This window comes from Melopsittacus undulatus, chromosome 4, assembly GCF_012275295.1.
Source record: "Melopsittacus undulatus isolate bMelUnd1 chromosome 4, bMelUnd1.mat.Z, whole genome shotgun sequence".
NCBI classification, from domain to species: domain Eukaryota; kingdom Metazoa; phylum Chordata; class Aves; order Psittaciformes; family Psittaculidae; genus Melopsittacus; species Melopsittacus undulatus.
The window spans coordinates 66,636,256-66,652,183 of NC_047530.1; the positions used below are offsets into that span (position 1 = coordinate 66,636,256).

The window sequence follows — 15,928 nt, forward strand, 5'->3', positions numbered from 1 at the left end:
CAATTTAAAAACAGTGTTTCAATATTACCTGGTAAAATGAGGAATAATACTTTTTTATTTTCACTCCTTTTCTTTCTTCCTTGTATTGTAAGTAAGATTAAGCTGCTTTAATATTTGTTCTTTTCTTGTTTTTCACAAGAGGGAGAATTTCCCAACCAGATAACAAATGCTGGATAAGATGTATGGGCTGCATACAAAGATATTACTAGAGGTGACACTGCACGAGAAAGCTGTAAAAACACAGTGTTAAGGAAAAGAGAATTATTTTCAATGTACCAACCGCTTTGTATGTTATCCACATCTCCTGCCAGCACAGCAAGTGCATGTTATACAGTTTATTACAACAAATTAATTTCTCTGCTTTTCAATTGTGTTCTTGGTATCCTAGACGTACTCTTGATTTAACATATGCAAAAGTCACTCTCCAATTGAAGAAATATGCATGATGCAAGCATCCATACACATCAACCAACAAAGGCTTTCATTTGAGTTTTTTATTATAGCTTGAATTTTTTCACTGCATTTAAAAATCTAAAAAAAATAAATATTTGTTTCACAGCTGCAAGTCACATATGCATTAACACCACAAAGTCTGGAATTTAACCAGAGAAGGAAAGTCAAATCCAAAAGTGTCCAGCTAAGCACAATCGTCTCAGGGCAATTATACTAAAAATAAAATCTTAAGAAAAGGGAAGGGGGGTGTTAAAGAGTTATTTCAAATGCATTTTTCTGGAAAAAAGTGAAAATTCTATTAGAAACCATAAACTACGCTTTCAGCATTTAAAAATAAATGTTTAACGTCTTGACAGCAACAACTGTCTGGTGCATCTTTTTCTTTTAAGTTGTATTCTTGACACATGGCTGCAGAGGTTTCAAATGATAAATGAACCTCTTATAACTGTGTCCACTTAATTACAGAATCAGTCCTTAAAAATAAAACAGTGTATTAAGTCAGCTTGTCCATCCACATACTGAAATTGCCATTGTATGCAGTTTTTTTATCAGCACTAAGTGACTGCTTCATGGATTGTACATTGTGAAGATGAATGTCTCTTAAACAATCACTTTTGGTATTAAGGTTCTTGAAACAAATCAGAAAAATATATATCTTCAGAAATCAGAGTAGTCACTTTTTTTTCGGTTAAAAGCCATAAAATAAGCTCATATTCAATTACAAGCAATAGAAACCATACTGCTATTGGAACATAATTATTTTATCACAAAAAATTTATTATTTACAAAATGAAAAGTTACCAAATGAATTTATCAGGGAAAAAGTTAAATGTTCTTACTCGGTGATTTGAAGAACTTAAGCAAGTCTCTCATGCACTCACACGCCAAATTGTTTTCATAAGGAAAAATGTTAATTCATGTTAGTGAAACTTGACTCCCATTCACAATATTCTTGTTTTTATTGTAAGATGGCAAAACCCACATGGTTCTGTACAAGAAGGTATGTATTAAGACAGTTCCTCATTTTTGTGAACGTGTTTTGGCTCCCATGAATATCCGTACCACTGAACATTTTCTCAGATAATCAGTTATATTATCAACTCAATCATTTAATCCACTGAATTTACCACCACAAGAAAGACACAAAGAGTTAGTTTAATGATCCCATGTTACACAGAACTCTCATTTCTGAAGTTATACTAAACTGAAACCTTCGTAGTGATCTATAGCCTGGATCAATTTAGACTTCAGGGTTTCTTTATCTGTGTATTTTGGAAGATCAAGAAGATTAAAGCAAGTGTGAGCTACCGGAAGATAATCTTCTCCACCTCCTGTTGGCTGGATGACTAGCTTAAGACACTTCATTCCAAGAATTGGAATACGATCACTGCCTGTCAGAAACACTGCCAAGAAAAAACAAACAAAATCTTGAGGGTAGTTTAAAATGGTCTCTGTCATATCTACTCTTCCAATCACTGTTTGCATTTTTTTAATTATTCCAGCAAGGGTTAGATTTTCACACTGAAGTTGTTCTGCTAAGTTTGAAAACCACAGAATAATGATTTAACCCCATCTCCAGCTCACACATGGACTCTTAACTGTAACACAACAGGTGATATATAAAGGAAAACACTTAATTTTAACATAGGAAAGCAGTCTTAGGAAAAAGAAAAAAAAAAACAAAAAACCAACCCAAAACTCAAAGCACAAAAAAATCAAGAGAAACAAAAGAAAAAAAAAATAGAAAAAACGAAAAAAAACAAAGCACCCAAGAACCACCATAAAAAAAAGAGAGAGAATAGCAGGATGTTCTTCATACAGACTTTGTTATTTAAAATCCACTAGCTAAACCTTTACTGAGCACTTGCAAGCAACCTGTAAATACACAGAATTAGTTTGTACAATATGAAGTTTATCTGAATTCAAAACTTATCTATGATCTATTCTCAACAATGCTCCTTCACAGGAAGCTTCAATAACTTTCTCTTCCCTGCACTTCTGCACTCGCATCCGTACCATGATGTATTAACAACTAGCTATAGCTCCAAAATTCAACTTATGTGTAGTTAAAAAAAAGTAATGCAGATGTGAACCTTAACTCAAAACAGAGAAAAGAATTCCTAGTCACAACACAGATGACACCAGCAGTTTCGGTTGCTGGGGTTTTAGGTGGTTTGGGGTTTTGATTTTGTTTGGTTGGTTTTATTTTGGAGGGCTTTTTTGGGGGGGGGAGGAGGTGGGGGTGACATTTGATTTTGTTTTCATTCTTGCATTCAATGCTGCTCTGGTATAATGTGATCTTGTAACTTCCCACCACCCAGAATTACTCAGGGCAACCCCAGCAAAATCAGAAATAAACTCAGACTTTTTTTTTTCCTTCCAAATAAGATTGATCACATTACAGACAAATATGGATGTCTGCCCTCTCATCAGGCCTTATCAGGCCTAAAATCACAGTGCTTCTGTTCAGTTAGCAACTTCTGCAAAGTAGTTTCAAATACTTACGCAAAAACTGTTTTTTCTTCTCCAAAGACAGCTCATGAAAAACCTCCCAGAATATTTTAATTGTAGGATGGTCTGCCCAGTATTCTCCTTTGTATTCTGTATTCTAAGACAAGCAGGAAATTAGGTTATTGTTTGCATGTAGAATTAGTGGGATAATCTGACATTAAAGTAGAATGAATGTGGTTTGTGTAAAGGGATACTGCAAGTGACATTTCTTCAGCTGTTCACTCTGACTTCAACTATACAGACGGATGCAGGTTCTCCAAAGCATATTCAATCCCAATAAAGTAGAGACAAAGTCTCACAGTGAGTTTTTGCAATCAAGAATATTTACTTGTATAAACTATATGCATTTTTTTCACTTTGCCCTTCTAATGTAACACATTATCTAGAGCTGCCTTTTAGTTCTGTGGATCTTTCTTCTTCTAAGTTTGATTTCCTTCAGAAATTAGATGGACAAACTTTAAGCAGGAAGGTAAAAATAATATTTTAGTGTCTTTACTCACTGACATGTAAAAAAAAAAGGAGAGAAAAACTTCCTTACTCATGCAGTCAATCCAATCAAAGCTGGAAGTCATATTAATGAAAACAGAGTTCAAAAGAACATGTTTTATTCTTCTTTTCCAGATGCAAAAGCATGTGAAACAAATACCTAACCATGGTTCTTACCTTCTCCAGCTCTTTCCAATCATAATTTGTGTTCCCAATCACCATTGCCTGCAACTCACTGGGCTGGAAAAGCTGAAGAACTTTACCTCCACATACTTTGTGGAAGCCTGCATGGAATGCATCGAACAAGGAAGCCACAGATTTATTGAAAATGTAATCCACGTATGCATCTACAAAATCCTGCCTGTACAGAGAAGAAAAAATAAATTATGTTGAAGAAGGGAAGGAAAAAAAAGAAAGCAGCATGTGTCACCCTTCTACCAGTAAAATGGGAGCCACCTCTGTATAGAACACAGCATAGGAAGTGAAGCAAAAAGGACCATATTACATGATCTTCTTCATGTTACAGGCATCATGAAGACAACCTCAATGAAAATTATACAAATGTATTTCCCTACCATGCCTTCTAACACCCACCATGCACTCTAACAAAGAGTCCATAATGTGCAACAGCAAAATAGTAACTTCTAGTGTTATTTCAGGAACTGTAACCATTTTTCTCATTTGTATGCATTGCAGTGAAATCAGACTGAATGGCAACAAGCTTAAAGGCTTGAATTGCATGCAGCCTCCTGAAACTGCCTAGTCAAGCTCTGCTGTATTTTAAAAAGTTACATTTGCACTAAAAATGCAAATCAACTTCAAACAGACATTTGAATCTTCTACAGCAGAAAGATAAGTTAATTACCTTTTAATCAATCCTAGTTAATACTGTTAGTTTCTATATTGGCAGAGAGACTTCAGTTATAGATTAGTTACCCCACCAAACACACATTCTTTGTGGAAACCCGAAGTATTTGAATAACATCCACAGTACACAAATAGCATCACCAACAATTAAAAAAAAAATCAAATCTAAACACATTTTGAGGATATATCTATTAAAACAGTTGAACTGAAAATACTGCAGATGAACTGAGGGAGTGCTGAATCACGCTCCTTCTCTTCCAGCACTCAATGAGATATCCATTTTATGTGCACCATGTAATTAGCAGAGAGGCAGGTAACTTGTATAACACTAACCCTGGAAGAAAAGGCTGCTCCAGAGATAATTCATTGTAATAAACCTATTAGCATTATTATACTCTATGCTAGTATTTTTAAAAATTAATTCAAGCATCATGGAATATTTGGATTTTCAGACACAGGAATTCTTCACTGGTGCAAGACAGCAGATGACAGTGCTGCATACATTACATGGACACCTTGGAACTTCTCTTGTAATTCAACTCCAATTTTACTGCCACTTGGTGACAGACCACCAGACCAACATCAGGGAACTTCAAAGCTATCATGTTGAAATACCACAAAATGATATATCCCCAACTTTAATGCAAGGATTTTAAAAAAACATCCACCACGCCCCCCCCCCCACCCCCAAACTCTTTCCTCTAAAAGGAGGAAAGTAACAAAAAAATTAGCCAGTTATAAAAAATTGCTGCCAAAAATTTGCCCTCTAGGAACATGCCTAGAAGTACATTTCCTCCCTCATTCCTACTATGCGTAACTTAGAGGCACTCTGTTCTCAGAGTATGCTCTTGCCATTTGATTCTCCCTTTACTATGGGAGAAGTAAAAGCACAGAAAATTCACCAAGATTAAAGAACAGACAGGAATATAAGAGGAATGGACAGAGAGAGAGATAGATGAAAATGGTAATATTCTGCAAAAAAGGGACAAAACACCAAATTTATTTTATATATACATATATATATATAAGAATCCCACCTCTCATATGCTCTTCCAACAACAGTACTAGATAACAAATTATCTGCTCTACAAACGGAACACTTCTCTGAAATAGTATTTCACATATTAATAGTTGCCACACACATGTAGTTTGCATACTAATAAATAATTGCACCAAGGTTGAATTTTCAACCATTATGCACTAAATTCCAGTTACATATAACTTCCTGCAGAATCATGACCATTTTTAATCTTAGCAAATGAAGATCATGCAGTCAAAATGGACCCTAAAGAGCCCTGAAATATTTCTAAGCTCAAAGTGAAAAAGAAGTATTACACATTCTGAGTAAAATTAGATAGCCTCTCAACAACTGGCAAATCCTTAAATACAGTATCATAGAACGGTTTGGGTTGGAAGGGACCATGGAAAATCATCTAGATCCAACCCCCTGCTGCCATGCGCAGGGACACTTTCCACTAGACCAGGTTGCTCAAAGGCCCATTTGAGCCTGGCCTTGAACGCTTCAAGGGATGAGGCATCCACAACCTCTCTGAGCAACCTGTTGCTGTGTCAGTACAATACAATAGCTATTTTAATAATACAAATGAGAACAGCTTGGAAAAACACCTGAAGTAGTTTTGCCTCCAACGTTAGTGTAACAGCTTAGTACAGGATACTTATTGCAACCCAGTTATGTCCCCAACACAGAAAGCAACACTGAACTACCCCGTAACCCATAAAACTCACCTATTTTGTTTGACTACAGGAACATCAGCACCATTAGGAACAAGCTCTTTAATTTCTGTTGTACCAAAATTTTCCACAGTGATCTATTTAAAACAAACAAGAACAGTACAAATTGTATTTACTGCATACTGTACTTCTTCCCACCACTTAGCTAATAGCACAATGAACAGCAGGCACATGCTAAAATTCATGCAAATCAGCAGCTGATGCTTTTGTTCAAACACTCCATCAGAGGCAGTTCTAACAGATGGTGACAGATAGTATTTGTGATGAGCTTCTTCAGAAATGTTTTAAGAACTTTCTAAAACTTACAGTAAAATTAAGACAAAATGCTTCTTCTATGTCATCCTCTGGATAGTCCAGTAACTGTTGCATTCCTCTGCAAAATAAATTACAAATTACTTGTATCAGTGGGAAGAAAGATTAACTTCCTGTTCTGAAGCATTCTTTATGCTTTTATAATTCAAGTAAAACAAAAAAAAATCTTTCTACTGTTACTTTTTTATTAGCTCATTAACATGCACTTTGTAGTTATTTCCTTTTGAGTAATGGCTAAAACATAAAGGTATGAGTATCAAATATTATTTTCCCCTAAAATTACTATAGGATAATAAAACAGAAAACACAAATAGTAAACCCAAGCATTTAGAGGCAGGTGTTTAACAACAGTATGCATCCTTTCTCAAATGACATGATGGCTGCAAATTATACCAAGCTGTTTATCCTGTTGGTGTGAAAATAACAAATTCTCTTTATGTTCTTAAAAGAAAACACTGAATTAAAAAATTAATTCCTATTAGCACTCTTTTTTTTTGTTTCGCTTACCTGCCCACATCTGGCATCAATTCTTTTAAGTCATCCAGGGATGGTTTCTTATTCAAAAGCTTTTTGTACAAAGCCAAAGGGAAATGAAGGTCTATTATAGTAAAATTATATATTGCTAGCCCACAGACAACACCAATCAAATGAAACAAGTCACTGTCTTCAAAGGTCTAGGAACAGAAAACAGACAAGATGGTTTAAAATAAAGAGGTTATTTTAATCTTACAGAGTCCAGGGGGGGAAACAAAAAAAATGTAAAGTGCAGTATAATCTGAGTGAGTTTAATTTAAATTTTCTTTTACTCTGTATGTAGACTTCAGTATTGAGGAAAACAGCCTAAAGTTTTAACCAGCCAAGAGACACTGAAACCTAAGGAAACATAACTCTGTCTTTGCCAATGACTCAGTACTGCATTATTCAGTCTTAAATAAGCATCAATACTTAAAAAAAAAATCTGTGAGGAGGAGCTTGTGTTTTAAGCCAAGGCCTAAACTGTGGAAATGTTAATATTCAGGTATTTGTGACATAGCTACCCTAGTGAGTGTTTCTATTTGAATGAGGACAAAGAAGTCAAAGATCAAAACTTCTAGGAAAATATGACTAGATGACTACCTACAAAATGGACCCATAAATGTGACTGAACACTGACCTCTTCAACATCCACTTCAAGAGTTTATCTCTGCCAGCTTCATTTACTGATCCTGTTCTTGGAATTGGTTTACTCTAGCTGGCACTTCTTCCTATGAAACTTGCCTGGGCTGGGGACAACTGGTAAGAACTAAGTGAGGAATGCGGAAAACAGAAGGGAAAAGTTTTGATCTAACGATGTGTCCTGGGTTCAGCAGTAGCAGTTATTTTTCTCCTTCTTAGTAGCTGGTGCAGTGCTGTGTTTTTGACTTTCAGCCTGGGAACAACACTGATAACACCGATGTCTTTAGTTGTTGCTACATAATGTTTCCTACAACCAAGGCCTTCCTGAGTCTCATGCTCTGCCAGGGAGGAGGGGAAGCCAGAAAGAAGCAGAGACAGGACACCTGACCCAAACTAGCCAAAGGCGTACTCCATACCAGAGGACATCATGCCCAGTATATAAACTGGAGGGAGTTACCCTGAAGGGCAAGATCGCTGCTTGGGTCAGGCTGGGTATCGGTCGGCGGGTGGTGAGCAGTTGTATTCTCTCCCCTTGTTATTTCCCTTATCATTATTATTATTGGTGGTAACAGCAGTGGTTTTGTGTTATACCTTAGTTACTGGAGAGCTCTTAACTTGTGGGAGTTAAATTCTTTCGATTCTCCTCCCCATCCCTCTGGGAGCAGGGGAAGAAAGAACGGGGGGAGTGAGTGAGGGGCTGTGTGGTTCTGAGTTGCCAGCTGGGCTTGAAACATGACACAGTGACAAAAATAAGCATTTTTTGAGATTACTTTAGCTTTTCCTCTTGAAATAAAACTATCACAAACTACTATGTTCACTCATTATAAACGTAAATATTGTAAGTTAAAAGAAAATTAATGGCCACAGATCTCATCCTACCTGATCAGAGAACCAGATCAGTCTGGACTCTTCATAATACCTGAACATTCCATATTTGGGATCAAGCAACTCCCTCATGATGAGCAAAAAAAATTCCTTCCGAACACCTCCAGCATCAACAGCTTCTTCCCCTACAAAAATAACCTGAAACACACAATTCAGTTAGCACTGAATTAAAAACACATTGTGAAACAAGAATCATCCAAAAAATAGTCTCGGTTACTTGCATGGCAGTGAAAGACACTTCAAGCAATATGTACTGATAGTACCTTGAGTGGCTTCTTGTAGTCTACATTTTTTGTTTTCCTTAGGACTTCCACGGCATCTCCTACAATATTGTCTCTCCGTACCATTAATATCAGGCATGGGTTGACAGATTCAAATACTGGCAGAAAAAGAGAAGACAAATTCTGCCTGTGAGCCTGATCAACAGCCATCTGGGAGGAAAACAAAGTGGAGTGTCAGTAGGTAACATAAGATTCCTGTCAACATTAGATAGCCATCAGTCTGGTCTTAAGAAGTGCAGAAGACATGAATGGGAATAGCTATTGTGAAAGCTATTGAATTTGCCCAAATTTATTTTATATTCCTTTTATCTCAGGAAATGTTTCACATCAGAAAACTTTTTTCCTTTACCAAATATCATCATTGCTAATATTCAGAAAGTCTTAGCAAATGTTCAGAGAAGCCTTAGAATACAGTTTTGGACATTCCAGTCAAAATACTTTTGGTAAGAAAAGGAAGAATAAAAACACTGCACTTCATCTAATGAAGAATAAGCTGTTTAACATAAATCTGACATTAAAACATCCATTAAAAGCTAATTCACAGAATGAAATGTGACTGCTCATCTATTTAATTTGTATTTTAATTTTTGTATTAGCTGTTCAAAACCTAAACACCGCTGCAAATGTTCTGAACACAACCAAGGGCTCTTGAAAGTTTGTGTGTTTTAACGCTATGTAATTGCTTGTAGGAAAACCCAATGTGAACATTTCCCTGAATTCATCAAACATTTGTGTTAACCATGTATACATGCTTTTAAAGGCATAAGAAACTATGTTTATGATGAACTACAAAAGCAAGCTAGCACTTTTCCTCATGAGCTCATTACTTGAGCATGGCTTATCTCTTCTATTGAATTTCGGACTCAGAACAGTAAGTTTTATTATGTTAAAAATTGTAAAGATGGGGGGAAGGAATGCTGCTCTTACTTTTGCAGTAGCCTCCCTTCATTCCTCCTTTAAGAATATGATTTATTATACCTTTACAGCAACTGAACAGATATGAATTATATGTACACAAAAAATTCCAAACATTGAACAAAAGAATTGCTCACCACTGGTTTCAGCTCTACCAATAAAATCATGAAAACACATAGATACTCTCAGCTACTTTAGGGCTGTCTAGCGCATCTACCTCTAGACAATAGATACAGGTCAAGATACAGAATTATTGGTATAAAATATCTCTAGGAAAGTCTCTAGTTGAGACATAAGTGAACAAATTAGGACTAGCATATAATTACATTTTACAGGAAAAGAGCCAAAAAAACTATAGTAAACTGCAAGATTACGGAACCTACTCCCACAGTCCCAAGTGGATGCTAGATTTTCAACATAAGCTTCTTTTCAACTGCCTTGCAGACACCAATCAGACTTCAGAGTTCAGTAGCACCCTGAGGGTGGTTATGTCAGATGAAATAAGAAATCAGGTGTGCACTAGATATTCACGTGGTTCCAACATATTGCTCTCTGATACTAACTAATCTTACGAACAGCAACAGCTCCTAAGCCCCATCAAGAGAAGAAATTAACTGTAACTGGCTGCTGCCTCTAGCAAGACAGAGAGACTTCTAGGTCCAGGCTCTACACATACATACAATTTAAAGTCTGCACATATGGGAGGTGGGGTTGTTTCTTTTTCTGGTTGGGGGTGATGGCTGAGGCTTTTCCTAGGTTGGTGGTTTGTTTGCCTTTAGTGTTTGTTTGGAGGTGGTGTGATTTTTTTTTGTATACATGTACACATCAGTTGTTAACACCTCAAGAAAAGCTCTCATTCATGAAAGAAAAAGAAGTTCCTTAGAAAATCATGCAATTAATAAACAATCTTGAGATCTCAAACCCACGAAGCCACTAACTTCTATCATGTACATACCCCAAGATTAAAACCAGATCCACCATTCTTATGGAGATTACAGAGAGTTCAAACAAAGAAAAGAACCAAACAGAACCCACCAACACCAGAACATCCCAAAGCCCCCAACTAGCTAACTAATATTCACAACATTAAAAACTGAGACTTTTACCTGCATTTGTATGACTGCATCTGTTTGTAGGAGAGTTGTCTTTGCCTGGGCATCAAATACAAACGGGTATGTGCAAATTGTAACAGGGATATCTGTTAACTGCAATGAAAAGAACGGTGTCATACCTCTGATTATTTAAAAAACACAATTATAGTTAAAGAAGCCATTAAAAGAGTGCTCATTTAATACATAAATTTTACTACAAAGAGAAAAGAAAAATCTTTACTCATCATCAATGAAAGATGAAAGCATCTTAGGAAAATTAAGCAGATTTTCAAATATTTTTAGTACTTCAGCTAACAAAACAAAAACCAAACCCACACACAAACACCACACTCGCTTAATACATATTGATTTCAGAACTTTTATCACAGCTAGTGGGTATTATCAAAGTAGTCCTTGTTTTCAACTGCTGATCTACATTTACAGTACAAAGAATTACATGGTTTTGCCCCACAAAAACATTTTCAGCTTACAGTTGTGCTAACCAAGAGCTTTACGCCCAACAGAACACACAAGACAATCCTTGACATTCATATTTCTGATTTCCTTACATTTTGCAAAAGAAATCAGACTGCAACCAATCTTACCTCAGTTAATCCATGGTTGACATCCTATGACAGCATTTGCACAAAGGTAGCAATAATTAAGATGAAAAAGCAGCATTAGTGTCTGCATTAATTATTCATCTCTGATGTAGAAATAAAAATATTTATCTACAGCTTCCCCCCCAAGAGAAAGTTAACTGAGAAGTATCAACCATAAACATTCTAATTAATCTACCAAATAAAACCATGCCTTTTTGATACCTTATGTATTAGCCCTCAGAAAAAAAAATACCATTGAAGTATCGTGTTTTCTTGTATGCAAAGAGTAAAGATTTTAAATGCTTACTTCCACACACAAATTACATTTGCATTTACCTATGTGTATTCAGTCTCAGATGACTATAGTATGTCAACCAAAATGCAAAAGATTTTGAATGAGTAAAAATTTAAAACCACTAAGGAACCCCACCACTTTACCATGAAGTTTGAGGAATTATTTTGGTCTATAATGTATAAGAAAACAAACCGACTTCTGAAATTTGAGACAGGCCAATATATATAGTTGGGACTGTGTGGAGACTTCCACAACAAGCAGAGAAACTAATTTATCCATCTGGTGCTGTACCCTCCTTATCCTCCGCTGAAAGCTCAGTTTGTTTCTACCTAGCAGGCAGAGAACAAACAGAATATAAAGGAATGACAAATTAATGCTTTTTAAATTTAATTATATATATAAGCCTAGTAAGTCAAATATCTAGGCATCCATGGCTCAGAGAAAGAGATGGCCAGAATACTTTCTATCTGTATCCTTAATTCCTACAAGAAACATCAGATTTGATTATCCCACTCATCACAAATTTATGCAATTTTTGCACTCCAACTGTATATACTATTATTTATTTCTAATTCAAATATTCTTTCTCAGTTCCCTTACATGTCAAGAATACCTCTTCAAATCAATAGTTCCATTATTTCATACCTTTGTCATCCCCCCCACCCCTCCTTTTCTCTTGTTGAAAGAGTAAGAGGTTTTTTTCTTCCACGTTTCTCTCCGAAAATACTCTGAATACTTCTCAGGTTCTCTTTTCTTCTGTATTTTACCCTCCACATTTTAATTAAGGAACTGAGCAAACAGTTTTGCCTCAAGTAATGACAATAAAAATTAGACCAGCAAATGAAATGTTGATGATTACTGTTTCAATAGGCAAGTAGGGTTTCTTATAATTTTAGAAGCAAGAACACAGGAAACTAGCTAATATGAAGGCAGAATAAGGCCATCAAAACCATTTAGGAAGGAGATCTGACTAAGGCCAAGGAATTATTTTTTTTTTCCAGTCCTATCATAAATCAGAGTAATGTTTTCTGCTAAACTTAAATGAATGACAAAATAATGATAATTAAAAGGAAATTTAGTACCTAGTATTTTCACAGTAATATCAAGGTCAATCTTCAGATTTAAATAACAAGTGGTGCTTAAGACTTCCATTATAAGGCAATTTTCCAGTTCTCATTTTCCCATATTCAGTATTTTCTTCCCCAGTTATGACATGCAATTTGGGTTTGCTTATGTTCATTTAAGGCACAGTTACAAAGATCATTATTTTTAAATTCCACCACTTCTGTATCTTTCATTGGCATATGCTTCTCTGTTCCAAATATGTGGCCTGTCTCTAATTCCAAGGTCCTGCAATGCTTATCCCTAGCTTCTACATCTCATTTAGTGTACCGCCCCTCTTAGCTATCAACACCAGTTTATATCACACACTGGTTATGTCTTCAGACAACTCTGACTGAAACAAATGTCTGTCATTACTGCTAATAGTGACTCATTATTTGTTTACACTCCCCAATGCTCCTGCTGTTCTTACTTTACAACTTTAATTCTTTGGGAGATGGCATCACTTGCTTTGTACTCATAAAATACAGCAAAAGTAGGTCTCCCATGCTCAGCACCTTCTAGGTACTGTTGCAAAAAATTTAAACTTATGTGGCTAGAGAAAGCATATTAACTTCTTCAATATTCTTCCAAAGCGTAAGTCAAAGAACTGTGTGGCAAATTCCTATCCAACTCACTAATTCTCTGTACAGTCATTAGTTTAATCCCACTTAACCACTCTTCTGTTTACAGATCCAGAAATTAATTATCTCTGTTCCTGTTACACTCACAGTAGAAAACTATGTTAATATCATGGCTTAACCCCAGCAGTAACTAAGCACCACAGAGCCACTCGCTCCCCCAGCTAGGATGTCTGTCTAGTTATTCATCCCCTGTAACTCCCTATTATGCTTGTGGATTTAGTTTTCCAAGGTAGTTTCACCTTTCTCAATAACAGAACCTATCTTTCTCAATAACGGAACCTATCTTATACAGCAATTCAGATTACCTGGGTGTTTTGCTATCATGGATTATTGTTTTCCTAACTTTTTTGACACAGCAAGGCACAACAGCATTCTAAATCACTTTTTAATTGAACACGTTGATCAGTGTCAGTACCAAGAATAACACCCTACAAGAAGCACACCTATTTAGCAATTCTTTCTTTGCTAGTACCTGACATGAGTCTGCCCAGCATCAGTGATCTGTGAAGAAAAAAAACAGACTTCTCTAAAGGGGAAAAAACCAAAACGAAATACGGGGGAAAAACTCACAAAAAAAACCCCAAATAAAATCTAACACAACTTACCATTCCAAATACCTGCTGCTGGACCCAGTTGACATAGTCATTTCTGATATCTATCAAATCTTGTATCTCATGAATGTAAAATCTGTCATACTGTATAACTTGTCCTCTTTCATTTACCTAAGAAGTGCAGTTTGTTATTAGTGCTTTGTATAACAGTTTTGAAGAGAACATCTTCCATGTTTTTCAAGCATTTGATACACCAACCACAGACACAGCTACTAAAAAGCTTATAGAAAAACCAATAGTGTTTATCAAGATGCAGGTAACAGTGCTAAAGATATTGATTATTCAAAATATCAAAGAAAAGATGAAAAGTATATTAACAGAGCACACAATAACACACAACACAGTGCTGTGAGGCTCTGGAACAGGCTGTCCAAAGAAGTGGTGAATGCTCTATCCCTGACAGTGTTCAAGGCCAGACTGGATAGGGCCTTGAGCAACGTGGTCTAATGGAAAGTGTCCCTGCCCATAGCAGTGGGGTTGGAACTAGATGATCTTCAGGTCCTTTCTAACCCTGACTATTCTAGAATTCTGTGATTCTATGACACTTTGAAGCATCATATGATCTCACAGGAACAGCGATGAATATACATATTCACATATATAATGGATAAAAGTACTTGTTCCTGTATTTGCGGAAGTTTAAGAACTATGATTCAAGAACTTTATTCTTAATTACAGTATGAATACTATCTCTATTACTGTGACCAGAGGAACAGTTTCCATTTAAAAACATTAAGTTTAGAAAGAGAGGTGGAAAAATAGCTTTATAGAAAGGTTTGTCTCTACAGTGTAATTTTAATCCAGAAGCATCCACACTTTACTAACACATGCTTCTTTTCCCAAGTCCTGTTAAGCACTGCTAACTGCCAAAACAGCAAGATCACCAGATTATCTGGTTATAAAGGCAGAACTAAGACTACTTTTCTCAAGCATTGTCCCTCCTATTCCTCACCACCACCCAAAACACCAGATACTAAATATGTAAAACACACCAGATATATCACCCCATTTTTATCTCTTCAGTCAATACCAGCTAATTACCAAGATTGTAACAATATAAACAGTTTTGCAGCAGGGTAGTACAAAGTTAACTATTTCTATGTTCTTTTAGGATTATAAATACAAAATTACAAAATAAACTACAGAGGGAAAAACATAAGGGGTGCAAGGGGAAACCTTAGCAGCCATTAGACAATGGTTCTGATGTGCACAGTCTGGTTACTCCAAATGATTCTTATTTTTGGTCAAAGTTCACAAATTCGTTCATTTTCATGAATGAAGTTACAATACTAGCAAACTGAACAAACAAATCAGAAAATAAATGTTTGTCTTGGTAATACTATGCACATCTTTCTTGTTCAAAATATAGTTTGCTCTTATCTTCCATTTCTGATCTTGCTATTATTTTAGGAGGCAATTCTTTCCAGTATATCCTCACTATGTAATTGACTGGGTCAGTCTGTGCTCCCAAGAAAATAGGTAATTCCATCACCATGTCACATTGGAATCCAGAATTCCAATGGCTCATAGGTCCAGATGGAAGAACTATAAATATCTCTGTAGATGCAAGTCTAAATACTTAAAACTCTTTAGTAAATTAACTTTTTTAAACAACTACACAGCAAACAGATGCTGACACAAACAGATAAGTAATTTATCAAAATTGATGTAAACATACTCTGTGCAGTATTTCCAGAACTCTGAAAGCCGTGTGTAGAAAATTGGTAAGTATTCTTCTTTCAGAAGCTGGAATGCCCATCTTGCACAATTTCAAAAGGTGGACCACAACATCCTTGTAGAGTTCCACTATCTTGAGGAACAAGGGAGGTTCAAGTACAGACCACCAATTTTCTGTAAAAAAATGGTGAATATACAAACTCAGTACTTGCTATTACGATGCTATGTTATGCTATCCTTTTAACTAAAAACCATGTTTTGCTAGAAAGCACCCTTGTACATTACCTTAA

General features: G+C 35.9%; 1 protein-coding gene across 4 annotated transcripts in view; it reads right to left on the minus strand.

Annotated features, from left to right (window-relative positions):
- Nucleotides 1-479: 479 nt before the first annotated feature.
- The window catches only part of HERC4 (HECT and RLD domain containing E3 ubiquitin protein ligase 4), a 37,036-nt gene continuing 21,587 nt past the window's right edge, over nucleotides 480-15,928 (minus strand). For 3 of the 4 annotated variants that reach the window (XM_031053131.2, XM_005153673.3, XM_031053130.2), the window contains exons 15-26: nucleotides 15,640-15,812; nucleotides 13,956-14,072; nucleotides 11,314-11,337; nucleotides 10,724-10,822; nucleotides 8,685-8,852; nucleotides 8,416-8,559; nucleotides 6,889-7,055; nucleotides 6,376-6,442; nucleotides 6,064-6,146; nucleotides 3,628-3,811; nucleotides 2,959-3,061; nucleotides 480-1,856 (exon numbers count right to left, since the gene is read on the minus strand). In XM_031053131.2, the coding sequence (XP_030908991.1) occupies nucleotides 1,648-1,856; nucleotides 2,959-3,061; nucleotides 3,628-3,811; nucleotides 6,064-6,146; nucleotides 6,376-6,442; nucleotides 6,889-7,055; nucleotides 8,416-8,559; nucleotides 8,685-8,852; nucleotides 10,724-10,822; nucleotides 11,314-11,337; nucleotides 13,956-14,072; nucleotides 15,640-15,812 (1,538 nt within the window). In that variant the 3' untranslated portion in view covers nucleotides 480-1,647. The remainder of the gene's footprint in view (nucleotides 1,857-2,958; nucleotides 3,062-3,627; nucleotides 3,812-6,063; nucleotides 6,147-6,375; nucleotides 6,443-6,888; nucleotides 7,056-8,415; nucleotides 8,560-8,684; nucleotides 8,853-10,723; nucleotides 10,823-11,313; nucleotides 11,338-13,955; nucleotides 14,073-15,639; nucleotides 15,813-15,928) is intronic. The other variant, XM_005153674.3, reaches the window with a different exon arrangement.